Consider the following 25,749-nt stretch of genomic DNA (forward strand, 5'->3'; position numbering starts at 1 on the left):
GGGGGTTGGGATCCCGTTACCGGGAACGAGAAAAAAAAAAAAAAAAAAGGTAAATTCAAGGTAACGTGGTATATATGTTTCAACTAGCCAAATAAAGAATTGAATTTACTAGACAAAAACATCAATTCATAGTTGAGTATTTACCCTAGAATGCAAAATCAAAACAGAAGTTAATTGGCTGACTAAAATTAATTTCCTTTCATGATCAAATACATAGGAACTGTGAGATAATCAGGGCAAAAAAATATGTAACATGCACTGAAGTTTACTGAAGACTTAGTCAAAAGGATTTTTGAAAAAATTTTTTTACAACAGAAACTTACCTGTCGGTAATTTCTTCGATCCAAAGCCATTCTGTGCTGCCAGAAGTGTTTAAAAAAAGGAGGAAGAATCTCTGTTTTAATGTAGTTTGCTTCTACACCATCTGTTCCACAACATTGTTTCACCACCTAAAAAGTTAAAAAATAGTAATAATAAGTCAAAGGCAGTAGTGGTGTAACATACTAGGTTTTTTAGAAAATGTTTTAAAATTCTCTTTGAACCACTGAAACAAAGCCAGTTGAGATTAACAAATTCTGGAATAACAACAACAATCTGGAATAATTACCTTCAGCACAATTTTCTTCATCTCTTCATCAGGAGATTGGAATTCTCGAATAAGGATTAACATCACTTCTCTAGTATAGTAGTTGGCATATTCTGCATCCATGAGAGGAATAAGATACCCAATAGCCTTCAAGAAAGCAGCCAAACCCTATTTTAAAATTAAAAAATTATTTTATTAAATTAACGTCACCTGAACTTTAATGAGTAAAAATAAAAATAAAATTTAATTGGTGAATTTACCTTTCCTCTGTGTTGGCGAATACCCTTCCATAGAGGCTTTAACACAGAATCAAAAGACTCGATACCATAAGGAGTTGCTGCTTCAGCCAAGGCAGCAATGGCCAAAGCACTGATGGTCCGAACTTTCTGCTGCTCATCCACGAGACCTATAAAACCAAACACAGGTTTTAACTACGCACCAACATTACCTAATTTCTACGAAATCATCCAGATTTTAGCAATATCTAACTAGCCAAACTGCAGAATCAGTTCGCGTTAGACAAAATTAGGCAAAAGCCAATATGAACCACAGCTTGTTAGCAGATAATATTACAAACCGCATCATAAAGAATTTAGTGTTTATATAGTTAAGTCCTTCCATTTATCTCCCCAAATTTTAGGACAGTTGTCCTATAAAAGACAGAAAAAAGTTATATTACAACTTACCATGTTCAATGATTTCAACTAAACTTCTGAGATGTGGCAGGATGGCACAGCCCATAAGAATAGCTATCTGCTGTACAATCTTGATACCAGTGTGTCTTGCTTGCCAGGACTTCTTGCTTTTGCACACAGCTTTTAAAAAGGGCAATAAAGAAGGAATGCCCAGGGCAGAGGCTACAACAGCAAAAGCTCTAGCTGTTGTGTTACGGACATACTCATCCATGTTATCTATATCAGGTCTCATGGTAGAGATCATGGTAGCCAGACCAGCAGCCTAAAAGGAAAAGAAAAAGGACAATCGTGAGTTGATAACCATCTTCTTCTATAATCAAAGAATCCCACCAACAGATATAAACTTTCTTCTCTAGAAATGTAACGTAGCTACCTTTGCCAAATTAGAAATAATCTCTCGGCCTTCCACTCTAGCATAGTAATCTTCATCAATCAATAGTGGTTCAATGACCACAAGGATCTGAAAAAGAGAAAAAAGAAAAAGAAAAAAAAAAAAAAGAGGAGTTACACTTTCACATCAATTACTCATGACACACATGTAACAGAATTAAACACATACAGGAAATTTATAATTATAAGGACTTCATTAAAAAATTGTTTAGGAATTTTAATCACATAATTTCAAACCCCAGAGATAAATGAAAATTTGACAGAACTGTTAATGACACAGACTAAAAAACAGTATTTAAAAAAAAATAACCTACTGGGCTGGCCTGTTAGCTCACTTGGTTACAGCATGGTACTGATAAATAACTTACACACCTAAAAGCATTCTGTACCATAACTGCCATCAGTGAAAAGATGTTTCTTAACACTAAATGGAATGTTATAGAAACATATTTTTCTCATCCTAATCTAATGTCAATAAAAGCAAATAAAAAAAAGAATAATATGAATACATTATAGTAAAAGTAGCAAAAAGTTACATTTACATATAACTATTTTTAATGTATGATGTACACTTTTGCAAAGAAAAAGGTGTGGGAGGATATAAAAATTTATCCAAGTTTCTTACAAGGGGTGAACTTTCCTTTCCTACTGTGAATATATGCAGCAGCTTAACTTTTTTAGAATTTTTAAATTTATAAAAACACAGACTTACACTGGTTAAAAAAAAAAAACATTAGAAACACTACTTGAGAACAACAAACCTTGTGCACATATGGTCGAACCAAGTCATCAAGTTTGTATAATATTCTATCAATAACTTTCACAAGTAAATGACGCTCTTGATCCTCAAGTGTAGGAGACATCAATAGAGGAAGAATCTGATTAAACAAAGGACCAGCTCCAAACTCACGAGCTTTATCAGTAATTTGACGCAATGCAGCCTGGGTAAAAAAAGCAGAATAAAAAGTAAGTTGTCTTTATAATCAAGCACTTTGAGCAAATTACTCCAGGAAGAGTTTCTAACTTAATATTTTTGTGTACACTTTTACAGACATTTTACATAAACTAGCATGAGATCATTTTATATCAAAGTTACCCTAAAGTTTGAGCTCCTATGATAGAAATTCAATGATTTCAGTTAATTCAAAAAGGGAAATTTAGTACAATAGAATCACAGGCGCGTGCGCGCACACGCACACACACGCACACACACGCACGTACACACACACACACACACACACACACACACACACACACACACACAGCCTTAATTTCTCCTAAAAGATCTTTCACTCTCAATTCCTCACCTAATTCCAGTGATTACCTTCAAACCTTAAGCATATTTTAAAGGCTTTGAGCACAAAAAGGAGAATCTCGTTTTTCAACATTCTTACAGTACAAAATTCTTTGATTAAAAAAACTAAATCCTTGGGCCGGCCCGGTGGCGCACTCACTAGAGTGCGGCGCTTGGGAGCGTGGCGGCACTCCCGCCGAGGATTCGGATCCCATATAGAAACCAGTCCGCTCACTGGTTGAGCGCGGTGCGGGCGCGACAACGAGGGCTGCGATCCCGTTACCGGTCATGAAAAAAGACAAAAAGGAAAAAAACAAACAAACAAAAAACTAAATCCTCACAATACATCTTTCCCTCTTTATCCTTGATAAAGATGTAGAGGGTAATTATAAATGTCTAAACATCAAAATATAATGAACATGATTTAACAAACTGGTACTTGCCTTTCTCATTGGAGGTGTGCCATTCTTAATTTTTAAAAGCAACTTCATTATTTTTCTCTCTTTTTGCTCTTCTGGACTAAGTGTTGATTCATCAACATCAACCTATAGTAAAAATAAGATTAAAGGTAGGTTGAAATGTTATGATGTACAACTCCCAAACAAAAAATAATTTATTTCTGCTATTTTCACTTACCAGTAGTTTATCAAAGTACTGAATATCATCTGGTTTTAAAAATGGAAGATTTCCAGATGGCTGGTCATTAACACTTTTCATAGTTCGGTCTTCAGTTTGCATGTGGAAACCAGTCATACCACCCAAAGGTGTTGGAGTTGCTGTCAGCTTTCTAGCTGGAGTTCGAATAGGAACATAACCAGCTGGAGGGGGAAGTACCTAATAGAGTTATAAGACAGTTTAGGACTTTCTTGACTTTTATAAATTAAAGAACATAATGAAAAACAGTTTATTAGCTAGGAAGCTTTTTATTCACTTGGAGACAAGAATTAACTCCTATCCTGCTTTCTATCTTAACTAGAAATTTAAAATATATGACAAATATTCATATTTTTTATCTGCTAATTAAAATTTAAAGTAAGTATATAAGGAGTGTGGAAAAATGAAGAAATACATGAGGCAGGCTTATAAAATTCTGATGACTTTCACACATTAATCTATATAAACATGTTGGTGAATCAACATGTCAAATTATTAAAAATTTAGAAATTATAAAACTTAAGTCAGGGATTCCAGAAAAAGCTCTATTAGAGTACATAACAATTCATGTAAGTATTCATATAAATGAAAATAAACTATCATGGTGCAATAAACAATGTATAAAAGGATGTATCTTAGTAATAAAATGAAACATTCATGTAAACCCCGCACCATAAAAACAAATCTTTAAGTCTAAAACTCTACAAAAATGAGTTAAATGCATAAAAACTAAAACCAAAATATATACCAAATTCCTGTAAAATACAAACCACCTAATTAAACCTTTTGCAAAACCTAATCAAACCTTTTTGCAAAATTCTGAAAAATGCTGGCTGAAAAACAAATAGGATTTCTATTGTTTTAAAGCTAGTAGAAGACTTTTTTTTTTTTTTTTAAATATAATTTCTTGGGCCGGTCAAGAAGCCTATACAGGTTTTCTCCAATGAACTTAAACTGTGGTGTCTAAAAATATCTATTAGATTAAAGATTAAATTAGGTTAATTATACATTGATGTCATCTGCACTTTGTTATCCAAATATTTTTTGTTGCTAGTTAATGTATGCACTAGTATGGACTACTATTTTGAATAAAGAAGAGTTTATTCTACAGGTAAGAGGCCTATGAAATTAATGTCAAGTTCACTGACATCACTTTACATTAAGGACTTAAAGGTCTACTATTCTTTATATTCACTAATAAGGATTTTTCCTATTAATACTAAGTAAATCAATGACTACAACTGAGAAACACATTCCACAGCATTATGTGGAAGCTACAAGAAGTCTTAAAGTAGAAATTCATGCACACTTGAAACAAATATTCTAATACAAACCTAACAGAGGGGGTAAAAAAAAAAAAAAAAAAAAAAACCCATACATACAAACTGTTAAAAAGCAATAGTCCTTAGCAGAAAAGGCTCTGTAAAGGCCATCAGAAGACTTAGGTTTCAGCCCTGATTATAACACTAGCTATATGACCAGAGACTGTCTTTAAACCAGCAAATATTCCCCAAGTGTCAGGTATCTAGAAAATTTTATAGTTTAAAATAAATGTCAAGTTGCTATGGTAAAGAACAACCTGTGTTCATGGCAATCCATGAACTTAAATACACAAAACCTTATTGAAGGCACCAAGTAAAATAACCATGACAATGCGAGCTTAATCCTGGACTGCTGGTAAACTAAAGCAGCAGCAGTTCCCAAAGTATGGATGGCCTATAGACCCCTACAGTCCTTGAGGCTGTTCACTTTCAGAAAAAAGCTTGTCATTTTTTTCATGTCTATTACTTTTTAGAACTGAAACATACTTGGAAATAGCTAAAAGAATGGAAAGGCAATAGTAAATTTGGGCAAGGTCAACGCGAACTTGGAACGAATATTTAAAATAAAATTCACGTCCTAAATACCACCTCATTCATATTCCCTGTTACTACCTTATATCCTTCTGGGAACATAGCATCCAATTCTTCATCAGAAAGTGGGCGATTTCTCTCATCAATTTCTCTTTCCCATCGCCAAGCCTGAAGCTGTTCAGGAGTCATACTCATTATGTGACCTACCAAGAAAAGCAATTTTTAAAAAATAATCCATAATGCAAGACTGTATTATTACACAGGTCCTTGGGATATAAGACAGTTAAGATCAACCCCAATATTTAATTGCTTTTATATTATAAATATGTTATACATGCAAACCAAGACTTATTTTTATATAACCTCACTGTTGCTAAAAGTTGGCATTAATGACACACAAAAAACCACAAAAGAAAAAAATTAAAATACTTCCAAGAGAAAAAACACTTATCTCCAATGAGACAGTTTCTACCTGGAGTGGGGGTGGCCATGTTCATGGCTGGTGTGCCAATTGGTGTTTTTCCAGGGGTCAGAACAGGAGTGCTTCCACCCATCTGACTAGCTGGTGTTTCATCCCAACGTGACTTTCTTTTACTGGCTCCAGGAGTCGGTGTTTCACCAATTGAATCTCCACCTCTATCTGTTCTAGGAGTCTCAGCCCATCCACTTCCATGCCCAGGAGTATCTTTAAAGAGAAAGAGTGAGTTAAGACCACTGCTGAAACAATATTATTTATTCTCCAATAGCTAACATACCCAAAAGGATCAAGTTCAACAAGATATTCCTAAAAGGGAGACCAATTTAAAGTTTTAATGTTCCATTTCATGTTTATACTCCTTTCACTATTTTTTGTTTCTTTTATGATTACAAAAACATACATAATAACTACTGAGGAAAAGGATAATAGAGCCAGTAACTTTTTTTAACTATCCAAAACATTACTATACAAAGACCCCCACGGTGTGTATCTTAACCCACTTCCTTCATTTCTTCATTCAATTGAGATACTCTGCATACACTTCTATACTGCTTCTTTCATCCATTACATGTTAAGCACTCCCCCATATATCACTAAAAACTTTTTACAAGATTTTAATACAGTGGATGTACTATTAAATCTTAATTTGCCACAGCTAGTCTCACAAACAGTTAATAAAGCTTCAGAACATCTATACAAAAAACAGAGATTTAGGTAAATCCTGAGACAGAAAGTAGAGTAGAGGTTACCAGAGGCTTGGAGGAGAAAGGAATGGGGAGTTTCTGTTTAACGGATATAGAGTCTATATCTGGGATGATGAGAAAGTCCTAGAAATGAAGAGTGGTGATGAATGCACAACACTGTAAATGTACTTAATGTCTCTAAACTATACACTTTAAAATGGTTAAAATGGTAAATTTAAGGTTAAGTGTATTTTTTTTTCCTTTTTGTCTTTTTTACTGGCCGGTAACGGGATCGCAACCCTCGGTGTTGTGCCCGCACAACGCTCAGCCAGTGAGCGGGAACCAGTCACCACATGGGATCCGAACCCTCGGCGGGAGCGCCGCCACACTCTCAAGCGGCGCACTCTCCAGTGCGCCACCGGGCCAGCCCTAAGCGTATTTTTATAATAAAAAAGGTTATGGCCCCAAAACTTTACTTTCTCCCAAGGTTCTTCTTAAAATAAATCTTAAAGGCTGGCCTGTGGCTCACTCGGTAGAGTGCGGTGCTGATAACACCAAGGCCACGGGTTCGGATCCTATATAGGGATGGCCGGTTGGCTCACTGGCTGAGCGTGGTGCTGACAACACCAAGCCAAGGGTTGAGATCCCCTTACCGGTCATCTTTAAAAAAATAAATAAATAAAAAATAAATCTTAAACCTCTTCAAGAACGAGGCATAATACCTGCTCAGTTCTTTATTTGTCCCAAAAGCAGCTGGTTATTCATACCTATCTGCACAGGACTAGAGAAAATGTTTTTAGTCTGTAAACATACCACTCATCAAGTCAACATTTCACTCAAACACACACCCAGACTCCACCAGAAGTACCTCTCTCTGTTTTGGGTGTCTCATCCCATCTGTTTTTACGAGCACTGGAGGTTGCACCCCCATGGCCTGGTGTCGCATGGCCTGGTGTATCGCCGCGTCCAGGAGTAGCAGCTCCCGCTGGTGTGTGGCTAGGTGTAGGATCCCATATTTTGGAGCCTGGGGTTGCTCCAGGAGTCTCGCTTCCCTTTGCACGACCTGGTGTCTCATCCCATCTTAACGAAGGCGTATGCCCAGGGGTCTTAACAAAGCAAAAAAAATTTATTTCAAACATCTACTCACCCACATAGAAATAACTAGAAAATTCCTATTAAACAAAAAACTTTAAACAAGTGAATGTTTTAGACCTATTCTTTATAATTAAAAATTAGAGCAGACTATCCTGCTGAAAAGACACCTACTTTCTAGCAAATGTGCTTATGACCAAAAACAATTTAAAGTTTTAAACTGGAGGAGTGAAAAGTCTTAACTTAAAAAATAAAATATTCTGAGTAAGGGCCAGCCCAGTGGCACACTGGAGAGTGCGCCGCTTGGGAGCGCAGCGGCGCTCCCACCGAGGGTTCAGATCCCATCTGGAGACCGATTCCTGCTCACTGGCTGAGCGCGGTGCGGGCGCGGCACCGAGGGTTGCGATCCCGTTACCGGTCAGTAAAAAAAGACAAAAGGGAAAAAAAAAAAAAATTCTGAGTAAGACCTTTGATATGCTACTAATAGCTCTGTGACCTTGGAAAAATCACTAAGGTTTCTCTGTCTAGATCTGCAATCAAAGACTTCCAGCTCTAATTACATCAGTACTTCTCAAAGTGAGGCTTAAGACACATATCATTTGGGGAAGAAGGAATTCATAAGTTCTAAGAAATACTATTTTTTATGGTTTGTTCAATTTTATGTGCATGTGTTTAAGCATGTTTTAGATCACTTAGGAAATTATCTTATAACCAGATCCTGCCACGATTTCAATCCTTGAGATGAGTTGATATTTAAAAATCACATTTGTACCAAATACTACCCTAAGTGATGCTGGCAAGACTAAAAAAGATTAGAGGCAGATTTAACATCAAAGGTACCATGGGTAGTTTGAATAGAGACAAGTAGTAGGTGCTGTACGGCATAACATAGTGATATTGAAGCAGCAGGTGATTTAATGTAAGCAAAACAAAATTTGTACTTAAATAATGCCTCATAAGTATTCAATAGTATTTATAACATACTTCATATATTTGTCTTAAAGTTGAATGCCCTTGTAGATTATAGATGTAAGAGCTCTATCTAGCTTTATGTTTGCCAATTTTCATAATAGCAGTAAAAATTTAAGACTCAATATTTTTTTCCTTTAAAAGATTCTATATATCACTCAGGGTGGAGAAATTCTGAATTAGTTCTAGTGAAGCACATAAATTATACAAAATCTCAGTTTTGGCACCTGCCATTTCTGCTGAATTAGAAGAAAAGATGGGAAATAAATCCTTCCTATTTATTGTAGTTGTGTTAAATGAGCAGAATGAAAGAAAACATGATCTGAATCTCTGCAGCTTTTATAAGAAAGGTATCAACTCTTGTGTCTAGTTATCATGTGCATATAGTTAAACAGATACCAACAGGACAAGGTTCTCTTTCTCAGTTTTTAAAATTTAGCACTGAATGTTAACCACAGAATTAAAGTAATTACTTACATACAGCAGAACCAAATTCTCTCATATATCAGCAAGTAAATGGAAAGTCCTCAGGATCTATCTTTAGCTAAGTTGTTTGGAAATTCCACTTTAGGTTTAATATACCCCAATTCTAGCTTTGGGAAAATACTGTCATAGACAGGCTTTTTCCTGATATGTAAATAAGTCTACATTAGTCTAGGATGGAGCTGATAGTGACTTAGACTAGGGTGATAGAGACAGAGGTCATAAAAAATGGCTGAATCTTGAATGTATTTAAAGAAGCCAACAAAATGTGTTATGGATAGGATATGGGTAAGAGATTAAGAAAGGAGTATAAGATGACTCCTGTTTGGCTTGAGCCAAACAGACATGGGAAAGAATAAAGGAGTAGGCTGGAGGGGGAGAGTGAATGAAGAAAATCAGTAATTTTTTTTTAGAAATACTGATATTGAAAAAAACGCTTATTAAACATCCAAGTACATGTGTCAGGTTGGACAAATCTACAAGTCTGAGGAACTGAGAAGTAAAGGACAGACTTACAAATCTGAAAGTTATCTCAGACAGATGGTACGTGAAGACCAAAATGAGATTCTAAGGAATGTAAATAGGAAAGAATTCAAAGCACTGAACACTAGAGCACCCCAAGAAGTAAGGAAGATGAAGAGGATGCAGCAAACAAGACTGAGGAGTAGTAGCCAGTGAGGAGAACCAAGAGACTAAAGCCAGAGGCTAAGAGAGAAAAGGGTATCAAGGAATATCAAATACTACTGATATACTAAGTAATATGAAGACTGAGAATAGACTTTTGGATTTAGCAACAAGGTGGTTGACCTCCCCCCCATCCTTTTTAAGAGCTAGTAAAGTGAAGCAAGAGGAGTGGAGGAGGAACAAAGAAATATGCAACCGGTTGTGAACACAACTACATGGCCAAGTGACCTTGACAAGACTTATTTAGGTAAAATGGTGCAGGCAAAAGACTAGGACTTGACAAGCAGTGACAGCAAGTATAGACAATTCACCGAAAGCATTTCACGGCAAAAAGACAGAAATTAGATGGCAGCTGAAGAGGAAGTGAGGGTCAAGGAAAGGTTTTCTGTGGGTTTTTCTTTTTAAAAGACAATGAATTTTAGGGGCCGGCCCGTGGCTCACTTGGTAGAATGAGGTGCTGAAAACACCAAGGCCGCAGGTTTAGGTCCCTATATAGGAGTGGCTGGTTAGCTTTAAAAAAAGCTTAACGATCATCTTTTTAAAAAAATAAATAAATAAAGACAATGAATTTTAGGTAAAATATGTTTGCTACTCATGATAATCTAGCATGGAGAAAAAAAAACGTTACATGAGAGTCCTTCAATAGCATGAGAGGACTGAAAACGGCAAGTAAGGAGTAAGGTTAGCTTTATATGGGGCCAACTTGTACGAACAGCTCACATCAACATGCTGGAAGGAAAGCAGAATTGATGAGAATAGATACAGGCATACTGGTAGATTTTATGGTGGGAACATTTAGAACTTTGCTTGTCTCTAGGGAAAAACAGGAAGCAAAGTCATCAACTAAAAATGAAGCTAAGAAGATACTGAAGGTTTGATGTAGTATAAAGAAGTCTTCTGTGGAGGAGAACAGAGTTATTTCTCATGATTACAGAGTTTCTGCTTGTGATGATGAAAACATTTTGGAAATAAATAGTGGTGATGGTTGATAACACTGAGAGTATAATTAATGCCACTGAAGTGTACACGTAAAAATGGTAAAAATGGCAAATTTTATGTTATATATATTTTTAAAAAGAAAAAGAAAGTCCTCTAGGAGAGTATGCCAGAGGGAAAGTAGTAGCATTACCTGTTTGCTGCCTGTGGTCAGAGGCTTAAATTATCCATCTAGAAAATCAGACAGTCCACTATTTTACTCAGCCTCCACAATGTAACATGCCTACATGTCATATTCAATATTCCAAAAGGAACATTCCTTTACTCCATGATATGGAATGAACTGTGTCCTCCTCAAATTCATATGTTGAAATCCTAACCCCAATGTGACCATACTTAGAGACTGGGCCTTGAGGGAGGCAAATTAAGGTTAAATGAGGTTAATAAGGGTGGGGTTCTAAACTGATAGGACTGGTGTCTTTATAGGAAGAGAACAGACAATAGAGTTTATGTCACAGAAAAAAGGCCAAGTAAGGACAAAGCAAGAAAGCAGCCATCTGCAACCCAAAAGAGCCCTCACCAGACACCAACCTGCTGGCACTCTGACCTTGAATTTCGAGCCTCCAGAACTGTGAGAAAATAAATGTCTGTTGTTTAAGCTACCCAGTCTGGATATCTTGTTATGGCAGCCCAAGCAGACTAATACACTACTTAACAGAGAAAAAAATTTAAATAGTAGTAACAAAAAATAAGGGCTGGCCGGTTAGCTCAGTTGGTTAGAGGATGGTGCTCACAGCACCAAGACCCAGAGCTTGATCCCTGTACCAGTCAGCTGCCAAGAAAAATAAAATTTAATTTTTAAAAATAAAAAATAAGGGCCGGCCCCGTGGCACACTGGAGAGTGCACCGCTTGGGAGTGCGGCGGCGCTCCCGCCGAGGGTTCGGATCCCATGTGGAGACCGGTTCCCGCTCACTGGCTGAGCGCGGTGCGGGCGCAACACCAAGGGTTGCGATCCCGTTACTGGTCAGTAAAAAAGACAAAAAGGAATAAAATAAATAAATAAATAAATAAAAATAAAAAATAAAAAATAAAAAGAAATTACCTCTGCCTGATCCCAACTTGATAACTTTTTAGGAGTGGCACCAGGAGTCTGATCAGCTGTTTGATCCCAACGCCGTTTTCGTTTTGACGGAGGCTGGGATGCTGCTGCTCCATTGACGACTTTTAGTTCTCCAGCTTTAGCTTTTTCGGCTAGTTGTTGCCTAATCTCTCGCTGAAAAAACATTTAAAAATGCAGTGAATATCTTTAAAAACACTTTCAATAGGGTTCACTCGGGAGAGTGTGGTGCTGATAACACCAAGGTTACAGGTTCGGATCCCAAATAGGGACAGCCGATTAGCTCACTGGGTGAGCATGGTGCTGACAACACCAAGTCAAGTGTTAAGATCCCCTAAATGGTCATCTTTAAAAAAAAAAACTTTAAATATATTTTTATGTCATTAGTACTCTCATTTCTATTTAACATCTTATTTTATACTTCACTCACTCTGCTTTCTATGCTATTGGTGGTCCTTATCCTCCCTCTCTTCTATATTTCCAGTTTTATAAAATGTCTTTCTTTCTAAACAACAGACAAGTATAGAATTTATAACACAGAACACTCTATATCGTTAATGAAGTAAAATCTTCATCAACAGTGGAAAACCAGAACGCTTCCCCTGAAAAATAGGGATTTCTTTAAAACTCATAAATAGCATTTATCAAGATAGAAAAATGGTAGAAAGTGAAAATAAAATTGTTTATATTTACAACTATGTAAACATCGTGTAAAATTTAGTCATAACAAATGCACATTTAATTCACCCTATGACTTTAAAGTGGAGTTCCAGGGCCGGCCAGTGGCTCATTTGGCAGAGTGTCGTGCTGATAACACCAAGGCCATGGGTTTGGATCCCTATATAGGGCATGGCCAGTTAGCTCGCTTGGGAGAGCGTGGTGCTGACAACACCAAGTCAAGAGTTAAGATCCCCTTACCAGTCATCTTTTTTAAAACAAAAACATCTACTGTTAACATTTGGGGGACTTTCCTTTGCATGTATACTTTGTACATGACTGGGATTACCTTGTATATAAGAGTTTGTTTTTTTAAAAAAAAACATGGGCCAAGAAATGTAAAGCCTTTGCGATTAAGATCCCGTTACCAGTCATCTTTTTAAAAAATAAAAAAATAAAGTGGAGTTCCATTACCCCACTTAACTCATACAATAAACAGATCTATTATATATTCATCATAAAGTAGGCTAATTATTAAAAAAAAATGGAGTGATCTCTGTAGACCAAAAGAAATTATTCCTAATTTTCCATCCATATCCAAACTGAATCTTATGGAAGAATTAGGAATTCTTCAAGAAATAATGTAATTATCTGACTTTTCCCTAACACACTGGCTGCCAACATACACCATCAACCTTCTACCCCCAGGTACATCCACTTAAGATACATATGTACATATATGGCCAAAGGGCCCAGGACTAGAAAAGGAAATAGAAATATGAAAAGTTTAATTTGGAAGGTGGTAGTATTCTAGAGTAAGGTTCTTTCTCAACTTAAGTTTTAAATTAAGTTTTATTAATACTACCAAAATATTACTAGTACAGCAAATAGCCAAGAAGAAATATAAATCTCTCAATCTCAATTTTCTTTACATTCTTTCACAACCATTAAAATAAGAGGCAGATTCACATACTTCTTCTTTAGTCAAATGCTGTTCTCGCATTACATCCATGTAAGTCCTAGCATTCATTTTAGGATCAGGGGTCTTCCCTCCTGCAGAAAAGAACAGCAACAGGACAAGAGTACAATAAATAAAGGATAATTAAGTTCAACTGATTTATCTGCCCTGCTCTAATATTATCTTATTCCATAATCATTTAATTTATTTTTTGATAGAAAACTTTTAATAATTATACATCTTACTTTTTATTGAGTTTGCTGATCAATTTAACCTGTTTGAACACAAACATATCTACAGCAGTTTAAAACAAATATTTTAATGCATATAAAAACAAAATGACAGCACAGTTTAGAGTCTTCAGAAGTGATGGGTTCCTGGGTTGCTAATCCGGAATACGTACACTTTCGTGCCTTTGTCTCCATCAGCAGTTCTGACTTCAAGCAGCAGAATAGAAGCCTAGAAAATTATCTCTTTACCATTAGTAACACTTTGGAAAGATATTTATATTCAAAACATTACCTGTTGCAAGCTGTTAAAATCCTAACTACAAATAACTATGACTAGATAAGTTCTTCATACAGTGTTCTAAACAGTTGTAGTTTAGAAAATCTGATTTTTAAAAAATATACCTATAATCTTATTCTGATGTCACATTACTAAAAAGGGCTTCATGCTTTTTTAGAAAAAGTTTTGACCCAGAAAACATATTTTTATTTCTTCGAAAGTATAAATTACAACTGGAATATTACTTGAAATATATTACTTCTACCAGTTATTATGATGCATAAAGAAGAAAAGTGGTATACAAAGAGATGTGTTAGTCTCTTGGTTCAAGTTTCAGTATTTGCTTTTCAAACTTCAAAATATCTTAAAGAAGCCCAAACAGTACATAATAAGATTCACAGAGGCACACTATACTTCAGACATGTGATAATTAGCTATACAAGTAGTATAGCATCACGATTTAGGAAAAAAATAAAAAAATTCTAAGACATTTCCTAAGCTGAAGATCATGCCCAATTGGTAGTGTCATTCTTTCTGACACTAGCTCTGATAAGACTTCCTTTGGAATACTTTTTCACCATAATCTAGAGAGGATGTGTTGAACTGCACCCTTAAGAATGCAGACAGGACTGGCATATAGCAGTACTGCTGTAGGAAAGAAATTAAGGACAGTTAGTATGGGCCTGTGAATTCTGACATACATGTTTAAATCAATTACAATTATGCAAGTAAAAAAAGAATATCCCTACTAATTCATGCAGGCTGAAAGTCTAATTTGTAAACCTGCACCAGAATCTAATTTTAAGAAACAGGCACCTAAATTTGATTGTGAAACTCACTCACCTGAGGAAAGCTTCCATCAGGTTCACTATGCCCCCTGTGCTGACTTGCACACTAAAATTAGCAAAACAGACTCCAACTATTAAAAATATCAAAGTCTTTGTATACATACTTTGTTTTAACTTTAAGTATGCTTAGAGCAAAGTAGGTGCATTTACTAAGCTATATTTAGAGCAATATTGGGGAGCTCTAGTGTGAGAAACAGTTACTCAAAGGTAACAATCCTAAAAATCTAGGATTTGGGATGAAAACTTTAAATAATTTGAAAGTATTTTGAGCAGAAAAACACATTTGTTCAAAGTATAGAAAGCGTACCCAAAACAAAAGTAAAAGAAAAACCTTTAACCCTTTGCGTTTCTATGGCATTGGCTCATTATTTTCTTGTCCTTCTACCTGGAAAGAAAACTTGCATTATAAAGATGAAGAATATGGCATCTGTGACTTCAACCAAATCTATACAAATCTATAATAAGGGGGATTTTTAAAAAGAAAAGCAAATTCATAAGCATGCCAAAAAAAATCAAAGGGCTAAAGACAACTTAATACAAATAAATTTCTGAATACTTATAGAAAAGTGGGAAAGAATTACCATCTGCAAAAGGATCAAGACGCTCTGGGGAAATTATCATGGTCCGCCTGTGCTTTTTGTATTCATCTTCCCGGTCTGCAATCTTCGGAGGTCGGTGCTCAGCAAATGGATCATACTGTAAAGAGGTATGTTTCACTTAATACTCACTTTATTAAATAAATAAGCAGAATATGATAAAAATCAGAGCATTATAAAACACAGAAATATTTCATACATACCCACTAATAAAAGAAATATTGTTTCACCTCATAAATGTTAATATGAAAAAATAAGGCATATAGAAATAAGACATGTCCACATTTCCATAGTGCAATGCTTCATGAAATGATTACCTTCACAAAATAAATTATTTCTAATTCTCACAAATCAACTCTCCTCAAAACATTCTCAGACCTATTCCTAAAATTTATGGGTTGCCATGGAAATAGAGACATTCATTTTTCTTTAGTTGAATAAACTATGATTTTTAAAAAAGTCACCTGTTCTGTTGACTGTGGTATATCATTAAGCAATGCCACAGGGGCATGATACCCCGGCTTCTTCTGACCAAGCAAACTTGTAGATGATGAGTAGTCATCGTCATCCTGAAATGAAACCCCCCCAAAAAACCACAAACAAAATGTCAGAACTTAAAAATTAGAAGGAATATACAAAGATTACAACATGAATAAGATTTACTGATGGTGTGATGTCTAAACCCTCATTCATAAAATTCGTAAACCCTATTAGGCTTTCTTTCATTCCAAAAAGCTATTAAAGAAATTAAATTTAGTTCTCTTTACTCTGTTAAAATTATTAAACAAGGAATGCTTTCTGCTGAAGTCAATTAAGTAGGTATAGGCTAGAAAAACCTGAACATTTCATTTTCTCACAGAAGGCACGATGAAATTTGTTTTTCAAATTTGGCAACTACAAACAGCTTATGTTATGTAGAAATTTCTAGTTTCCTTGATTTTTCCACTCATTTTTTTTAGCATGATTTAACAACCACAGAAATAAGTAAAAAGTAATTAATTTTAAATGTATTTGTTTCCCTAGTTGTATGTTTAAACATAACAATGTTAGTTACTTTTCTAGTATAAAAAGTGCAACACTGGGTAATTCTCAGGAAGATCTTAACACCATATTTTATTTAAAAATGAAATGTCAGCTGGCCCATGGCTCACTCGGGAGAGTGCAGCACTGGTAGCACTGAGGCCGCGGGTTCAGATCCTATATAGGGGTGGCTAGTGCGCTCACTGGCTGAGCGTGGTGCAGTCAACACCGTGCCGAGGGTTATGCTCCCCTTACTGGTCAGGGGGAAAAAAAAATTAAATGACAATTTTCCCCTCAGCTTCTGGAACATATAGTCATTATGGTCTTTTACCATTAAAGTATGAGAATCCAAAATATTTGTCTGTGATTGGCTTCTAGAAATTTACACTTGGGACTTTTAAATTTCTCTCCAGGGGAAAAAAAATTACCAAAAAAAAGTAAAATGTGACTTGAATTTCATAAAAATAACCAGTTTGATAATCTAGATATATAAAATAAAGTTTATCTGTGAATCTCACAAAAAATGTACAGATATTTCATCAAACCTGGATGTTTGGAGTGGTCTAGTAGAAGCTATGTGGAAAACACAGAAACACTTTGAGAGATACATTTCAAAATGAGAGGCAATTATCCTCCACAGTAACTGAAACAGTTTTGAAAAGCTCATGGATATTAAGTAAGAAAAATTCCACTTGTATTAAGAAACCAAGAGGAGAAAAACAAACAGCATGAAATACAAGTCAGAAATCAAGTCATAAAGACAGATAGCTATTTACAATCAAGTCACATCTCAAATGGGCTACTCTAAATAGAGCATAACAGTAGGGATCTGCTTTACAACTGTTGACTTTACAGCAGTCAATGATTTGTAGGATAAACAAACTAGTCTTTAAAGATTCAGAACTGAGCATTTCCAGTGAAGTTTTCTGAACCTTAGAAAGAAAGGACACATTCAGCAGTTTTATCCTCTAAAAGATCTCCCAATCCCCAAAACTGTCCAGATTAAACTAGAAGACTCAAAACAGAAAATTCCTTTATATTTCTTACTCTTCCTCAAAAAAAATGCTTGCCTCTGTACAATTTGTAACTTACGTCTTCAAGTTCAGTTGCAGCAATTGATGTCACATATCCAGCAAATCTGCTGTCACTTCCACCATAAATTTCCTGGTCATAATAACCTGTAGAATCAAGGCCCACTCCTTGAGCTTCATCTAGAGCTGCCTTCTTGCCTTGAATTTCTCGAATCTGTGCTTCAATATCTATAAGAAAGATGATACAGACTTACTTAATTTCATTTTCCAAGGAGCTCTCAACACAATGCATTTCTCTGCTTGGTATTACCAAAATACTCTCTTAAATATAGAAAATTTAAAATAATTGTACCACGAACAAGGTTAGTAGAACTATACCAAGTACATACATTTAATACATCTCTCCCTCCCCAACAGAAAATAGTAATGGTACAGAAGAGTTGCTTCCTATCTTATCAACTATAAATTACTCTCACCTTAAGAATGAGTAATCAAAGTTTGTTTACAAATTACTATTGAATTCCAAACCTTTCCCCAACTGAAAAAATACTACTTTTGATGTTGAAAATGTCTGCCTTCAAATAATGGCTCTTTCTCTACTAATTAATAACTTACTTAACCTATGTGTCTGTTTCCTAGAACATAAAGATTTTAAGGAATAAATAAAATGACAAACATAAAACACTTAAGCACTCAATGAATGAACTGCTGCCACATCTCCCCCCTAAGTATTATGTTCTACCCACAGGTCTGATGTTTAGAAGCTGCAGAGATCTGGTAATTGAAACCTAAACTCTTCTCAACTGCTTCCCAAACTTCCCCCAACTTTTAATTTTGAAGTTTTCAAAACTGAGAAAAGTTAAAATAGTACAATGAACACTCACATACCACCCCTTCACCTATATTCATCAATTGTTGATGTATATGAGATAAAGCAAACATATGTGTGTAGTATACTTTTTCTAAACTGTTTAAAAATAAGTTATGGGGCTGACCAGTTAGCTCAGTTGGTTACAGTGCAACCTTGTAACACCAAGGTCACAGGTTCGATCCCCATACTGGCCAGTGCCAAAAAATTTAAAAAATTAAAACACAAAACTAAATTACAGACACTTCACCCCTAAATATTTCAACATGTATTTCCATATCCAGAACATTCTCCTACATAACCAGAGCAACATAAGCATGCTAATTAAACCCTGTTAACAGTATCATCTAACAATATACAACAAACACAACTTCAAATCTCCCCAACTGTCCCAGTAACATCCTTTACACATGTTCTCCTTCTTGATCCAAGATTCAATCAAGAACCAGGAACTACATTCAGTTCTCACTCTTTAGTCTTCTCCCCTGTGGGAATTGGGAGGGGCCCACAGGCCTTAATCCCGCCCCTCCTCCCTCCATCCCACTTCCTTTCCCTTTCCCCCGCAACTGCTTCACAATATCATCATCCTAGAATGTAAAACAATAATATTAATAAAATTACATTTTTTCTGAAAAAAATAAAAATAGAAAAATACAGACTAGCCTTTCCATTTTTCTTAGTCTTTCCTGACACCAGCAAACTTTAAATAACAACCTATTTCATTTTACTAATTTGAAAAATAAAGAAATATATAAAGAAATGAATAGTTTCTATTGCAAATTATTCCTGTGGCCTAACAAATAGAAGTTTCAATTCTTGCCAGTCATTACCTCTGTCCCACTGAATTAAGCCCTTTGACACAAGGCACTTTATTTCAAAAGCTCCTTTACACTAGGTTGCATGGATCAAAAGATAAGATTCAAACAGCATCATGCAATTGCTCAACCTTCCTATCCGCCCCCCGCCCCCAACCCATCTCCCCCCAGCTAAGTGAGGAAATCCTCTGTAGTTCCTCAAGGTAAATGTGGTTTAAAGCAGAAAATCTAGTCCAAGGCAAAGCTGGGCCACATTTCTCCATATGAAAAGAAAGAAGCGGACTTAACGAATTCAAAATGACAGAATGGGTTTACTGCCAAACTTAGCAGCCTCCAGATTGTGACTAGATCTCAAACTTCTTACAGTGTGTCACAGAACCTCCATCTCCACAGATGTTACTTTTTCCTGCATCTCTTCCCTCAAAATATCTTCACTTGAGCAGGATGGTTCTTTTTCCTACTACCTCTACTTTCATTTCTGTCTAAAGTTTCATATGTAAAAAAAAAAGTTTTAAATACACATTTGCCCCCTCCATCTCACCTCCCTTTCAGGCACGCACTTATTCCCGGAGGTACCCAGAAGGAACCAACCTCTCTGTGTTCAGGAAAACTGGCGAAAGTGTGAGTGGAGATTTACTCTTCATTTTTTCCTTTCTGAAATGTTTGAGGCGTTTTTTTCCTAAACCACCAGGTGTATGTATCATGTTTAACTAAATAGGTTTTTCAAAAGAACCACAAATGCTACTTTCATCAGGAATCAGGCAAGAAACATAAATCAGGCCACCCAAACAGTAGTCTGCAATCTCTCCTCGAAGGCATCAGTGTAGTCTGATGACCACCTACATCGAAATCACATGATGCGCCTGGTACAAAGGAGGAATCCTAGGCCTCGGACCCTCTACGTAAGACAGAACCTCCAACTTAAGAACCCAAGATTCTTCATAATTAACATACGCCCCAGGAAAGTATTTTACCTGGCCCTTTACTCCTCCATTTCTAGACCCAGTCTACCCCTACCAAACTTTCCTATTTAGAACATCACTTTACACTTTTCTGTACCTAATATACAACAAAAAAAATAGGAAAGAAGTATCGATTTACAAAAATTGCATCATACTATATGTATCACTGTGCAACCTGCTTTTTTCCCCTCACTTGAAACAGACAGCTTTCTTATTTCCCTTCTGAAGAACTTTTCCCATTCTAAGTTTTCAAGAACTGGTCCCTCATTTGGATAATATATTTATTCAAGAACTACTTTCGGGCCGGCCCGTGGCTCACTCGGGAGAGTGCGGTGCTGATAACACCAAGGCCCCGGGTTTGGATCCCATATACAGATGGCCGGTTAGCTCACTGGGTGAGCGTGGTGCTGACAACACCAAGTCAAGGGTTAAGATCCCCTTACCGGTCATTAAAAAAAAAAAAAAGAACTACTTTCATTTATTGAATCATACCTACTGGTTTTTTATATACTTGCTGATTAGCAACAGAGTTTTCCATCTTTTTTTTATTTTTAGCAATAGTTTTCTAGTTACAAAGGTTCATAAAATACTGAATTAGTGTTTTATAAAATCCATGAAAATCATGACTGGATTCCTATTAAAACAAAATTAAGTAACAAGATTACCTCGCCCAATGTCTTCTGGGGCTAGGCAGCTGTTTGTAGTTAGTGAATTATTTTTTTTTTGCAGCTGGCTGGTATGGGGATCTGAACCCTTGACCTTGGTGTTATCAGCACCTCGCTCTAACCAACTGAACTAACTAGCCAGCCCTGTAGTTAGTGGGTTTTTTTGTGTTTGGATTTTTTTTTTTTTTTTTTGTAGCTGGCCAGTAAGGGGATCCACACACCCCTGACCTTGGTGTTACAAGGCTGCACTTTAACAAATTGAGCTAACTGGCTAGCTAGTTAGTGAACTCTGAGGGGAGTTCATTACTAAATTTCTACAGGCAGTATAGTTGAATGTTTTATGCAAACTAGGCATTTTCTTGCTCTGCTTGAAACTATGGATAAAAAGTTCAAAAAGTAAATGGGTTTTGTTAATAAACTGTAAACTACATCATATTTATACAAACATCACATTATCTACAAAATTGAGACACCAGATTCCATAAAACTCAGCTGCTTGTTATATAATCACAGATTAAAAACTAGGTAATAAACTATGTGCCAAAATACCAACATAATACACTCAAATATTTATTAGCAAACAAATTTATATCATTATGCTCATAAATAAGGTAACTTTGTGTCCGAAGTTTCATTTCCAAAACAGATAAATAAAATGGGTGCAACAAATACGGCAGAATATTAAGAACTGATAAAGTTGGGCAGTGGATTCTAGTGCTCATTAGATTTTGTATTCTAGTGCTCATTAGATTTTGTCCTATACTTTTCTGTACGTTAAAATACTTCATAATAAAAAGGTAATTTTCAATCTGTAGAAGTCATTAAAAATAACTTTCCAAATTTTTCTCTCCCCTATGTACGCCAGCAAAGGTTTGTAAAATTTACAACTTCAAATTTTTGGGACAATGAACATCTCTGAGAAAGACAAAAACTGTCTCTAACTCCATAATTTCCAAGCTAACACTAAATTATAGCTACGGGCATCTGAGTATTCCCATAGTTTCTTAACTATGAACTGATTAAAAACGTGTTACTAGATCATTTCTGACAATAAATGATCAATGTATAAAATTTGTTAACAAGTATGAAAAAGAAATGAGAGAGAACATATCAAAAAGAGTAACCAGAGATCCAAAATATTAAAGTTAAAAATGTCGATTGCACGGAAGTAAACAGCAGAATAATGGTTACTAAAGAATAGAAAGGAGAGTGGAGAGGGGGTTGAGGGGACGGGGAGAGTGTGGTCATTGGATAGAAAATTGCAGAGACAGGAAGAATAAGGTCTAGTGTTCTGTAACAATGAGACTACAAGCCAACAACGAAGTACTGTCTATCTTTGAATAGCTAGTCGAGATGATGTTGATTGTTCCCAACACAAAGAGGTGACAAAAGTTTGTGGTGATGAATATACTGATATGATCATTGCAATCAGTATGAATGTACCCCAGTATATCATACTCCATAAATAAATACAACTATCATGGGTCAATTAAGAAAAATAAATTTTTTAAAAAAGAAGAGAGTAACAGTAAAATAGTGGTTACCAGAGACAGAAAAAGGCATAGGCGTGGGGGTGGCGCTGAGGACTTGGTTAACTGGTACCAAGTTACAACGTTACGGTTAGAAAGAAAGAATAAGTTCTGGTGCTCTAGGGTTCCAGTAGCTAATAATATGGTATATTTCAAGACAGCCAAAAAAGACCTTAAATGTTATAACCAAAAAGAAATGATAAATGTTTAGGTGAGAGATATGCTAACTACTCCGACTGGAACTTTATACAATGTATGCATGTACCAAATCAACAAACTGTACCCCTTAAACATGTACAATGAAATAAACAAAATATTAAAAGACTTGAGGAGGGTAGATGGTTAGCTCAGCTGGGGCAGCAAAAGAAGTTAGTGTTTATGCTAATCTCTCCCTACTTCTATTATGACCAACATGAACAAATCCTTTGCTCCATTCTAATCTCTTTCCAATTTGGATTCCCTGTAGTTCAAGACATTCAGATGTGAAGACAGAAAAATGGAAACTATCTGCAAGTGACTAGGCAAGAAGAAAAAGACCTCTTAGCGGCCACAAGTACATGTTCAAGAGCTGGTACCCTTTAACCCATCTGAACCCGTAAATATTCCAATCTCCATGGTATTATGTGTGTAAATAGTTTGTTCCTTTTTATTACTGAGTAGTATTCTATTGTACTACAGTGTGTTTATCCATTACCTAGTTGAGGTGCATTCAAGTTGCTCGTAGTTTGTAGTAATTACAAATAAGACTAATGTAAACATGCATGTACAGATTTTTGTGTGAACATAGGTTTTAATATCAGTTGGGTAAATACCTAGGAATGGTATTGCTGGGTCTTATAATAAGAAAATGTTTAACTTTATAAAAAACGTAGAAAGCCCTTTTGATGGGATTACTTATGCAAGTTTAAGAGCAGAGGACAGCTGAATTAGCTCTGCATAACAGAGGAAGAAGAATTTTAAGATATGGAATGGAGGAGATTAAGAGAAAATAAGATGAAGAGAAGCTGGGATAAGTGACATTAGTAAAAATCCAGAGTTACATGGGGTTAGAAAAGGGAGTATCACCAGAGGGTAGAAATATCTCATGTGAATTTCTAAGCTACCACATTTTCTGAATGAAAGCCTGACTCTGTTTCCCGCCCCAACCCTCCTTCCCATCTTCAGTAAAATCTACTAATTGGGGGTTTGGCAGGGATACATGGTGGACTCTTTGCTACTCATTCTGAAATCTTCAAAAAGCAGCAGATATTCCCTATCTTGACAGTTGATTTAGAATTCTAAAATTGAAATTATGGGTAGTCCTTCAAATCCCAAATTGTCGTAATCTGGGTATGGTTTGAAAAAAAGGTCTTAGCCAAGAGATCAAAGTACTAGTTAAGTATATTAGACTTGTATTTACCAAAGAGCCTGCAAGAGCCATGCTAAAGGAGCCTTGAGAGTAAATTGTCACTAATGGGGTTTTGGGGGCTGGCCAGTTAGCTCAGTTGGTTAGAGCATGGCATTATAACACCAAGGTCAAGGGTTCGGATCCCCACACTGGCCAGCCGCCAAAAAAAAAAATTAACAAGAAGAGTTTTATCAAGTTGGGATTCTCATTTTAAGGTACATATGTATCACTGGGTGTCATACAAAATTTCAGGTAGCAGTTAAGCTTTTAAAAAAAACTGTGAGAGAGGGTGCCAGCCTGTGGCTCACTCGGGAGAGTGCGGTGCTGATAACACCAAGGCCACGGGCTCGGATCCCATATAGGGATGGCTGGTTTGCTCACTGGGCGAGCATGGTGCTGACAACACCAAGTCAAGGGTTAAGATCCCCTTACCGGTCATCATTAAAAAAAATAAAAATAAAAAATAAACTGTGAGAGCACACCTACTGCCATTAAAATTATGGTGGGAGGGGAACCAGAATGTGCAAGTCCTTTGTTAGATTTCCTTCCCATGGCTATTGCAACCTAAACAGAACTGTGCTCATTCCTAGAGCCAATCATTTCCTTGTTTGTGAAGCCTCTAAAATCTTGACTGCAACAGCAATGGCACGAGTCTAAGAGGGAATCCTGGGCGTTTTTATTGCCACCTTCCCCTTTCCCTCCAGACTATGCAAAAACTCTATAGGACAAAGGTTCTGCAACAAACGAACTGCAAAAAGAAAAAGAGATGGAGGAGGAATCTATGGATTAAAAAAGATTTAAGAGATATACAAAGGTACTTCAAAAAGATAATATGAATTTTTCCATTAGCTTTTTGAAGTACCTTCATATCAATCAATCATAATATATGGGCTTTATTTGGGACTTTATTCAAACTGAACAAAAAAGTTTATAAGACAATGGGCAAAACTGAACAATGACGGGATAATGTATTAATTTTAGGTGTAAGAATGGTGCAACTTTTTAAAAGTCCTCACATTTTAGAAATACACACTGCTTCGAAATAATGGGAAGTATCTGAAGGGACTAGTTACAATTTTTTTTTTTTTTGGCAGCTGGCTGGTGCAGGAATCCAAACCCCTGCCATTGGTGTTATCAGAACCTCAGCATCGTGTTCTAACAATGTGAGCTAAATGGCCAGCCCCCAGTGTACAAATCAAACAAAAATTTGGCCCTAGATTTATTAGGGAAGCTAGGTGAGAAGTACATTGAAGTTCATTTCACTCTACTTTCTAAATGCTTGCAAATTTTCAATAATAAAAAGGTTGGGTTTGTTTGTTTTGCTTTTTTAAAAAAGGATTTTTTTTTTTTAAGTTGAGCCCTTCTGTCTCACTCTTTGGTTTTCTCTCTTCTAGCCTCTTGAAGCCAAAGGCTCTGAACCCATGCAACAAAAAATGTTCTGTTTTCTCTGAAATATGTCATCCATTAAATACAAATAGAATTTTTTTTTGCTCTTTTACTCAATATCATGAACCTAAAATGATCCACCTCTTCTAAATGTCTTTTTTTTGCATTCCTGTCCCTGCTAATTAATGGTAATGTAAAAATCTTCCAAATGTTAAGATACAAACAAACAATTTAAATACTAAATTTGCTCCAATGATCTACAGAAAAAGAAATGTCATTGTTCAACTGAAAAACCCACAAAATGATTTTTGTTTTTGGAAGGGGATTCTGATCCCTGGCATACTTTCAACTATCAGAGAACAAATCCTTCCCTAGAAGGTACAGAAGATAGGCATTAATTAACAGTTTTAATCAAGGAATCAATGAATAATTTGTGAGTTAGCCCATTTGGAATCTCAATTCATTCAAAAATAGATTTCCCGGGGCCGGCCTGTGGCTCACCTGGGAGAGTGTGGTGCTGATGGCACTAGGGCCAGGGGTTCGGATCCCTGTATAGGGATGGCCAGTTGACTCGCTTGGGAGAGCATGGTGCTGACAACACCAAG

General features: G+C 36.0%; 1 protein-coding gene across 4 annotated transcripts in view; it reads right to left on the minus strand.

Moving 5' to 3' along the window:
* SF3B1 (splicing factor 3b, subunit 1, 155kDa) overlaps positions 1-25,749 on the minus strand; it is a 40,400-nt gene that overhangs the window by 9,902 nt on the left and 4,749 nt on the right. Inside the window, exons 2-17 of one of the 4 annotated variants that reach the window (XM_008568522.1) lie at positions 17,594-17,760; positions 15,946-16,050; positions 15,467-15,581; positions 13,546-13,625; positions 11,901-12,071; positions 7,502-7,739; positions 5,945-6,157; positions 5,554-5,675; positions 3,602-3,799; positions 3,409-3,510; positions 2,433-2,612; positions 1,655-1,741; positions 1,273-1,543; positions 847-992; positions 608-754; positions 324-449 (exon numbers count right to left, since the gene is read on the minus strand). In XM_008568522.1, the coding sequence (XP_008566744.1) occupies positions 324-449; positions 608-754; positions 847-992; positions 1,273-1,543; positions 1,655-1,741; positions 2,433-2,612; positions 3,409-3,510; positions 3,602-3,799; positions 5,554-5,675; positions 5,945-6,157; positions 7,502-7,739; positions 11,901-12,071; positions 13,546-13,625; positions 15,467-15,581; positions 15,946-16,050; positions 17,594-17,760 (2,468 nt within the window). Of the gene's footprint in view, positions 1-323; positions 450-607; positions 755-846; positions 993-1,272; positions 1,544-1,654; positions 1,742-2,432; positions 2,613-3,408; positions 3,511-3,601; positions 3,800-5,553; positions 5,676-5,944; positions 6,158-7,501; positions 7,740-11,900; positions 12,072-13,545; positions 13,626-13,833; positions 15,217-15,466; positions 15,582-15,945; positions 16,051-17,593; positions 17,761-25,749 lie in introns of those variants that run through there. The other 3 variants (XM_008568523.1, XM_008568525.1, XM_008568524.1) reach the window with 3 other exon arrangements.

This window comes from Galeopterus variegatus, unplaced genomic scaffold (genome assembly GCF_000696425.1).
Source record: "Galeopterus variegatus unplaced genomic scaffold, G_variegatus-3.0.2 Scaffold420, whole genome shotgun sequence".
Taxonomy (NCBI): Eukaryota; Metazoa; Chordata; class Mammalia; order Dermoptera; family Cynocephalidae; genus Galeopterus; species Galeopterus variegatus.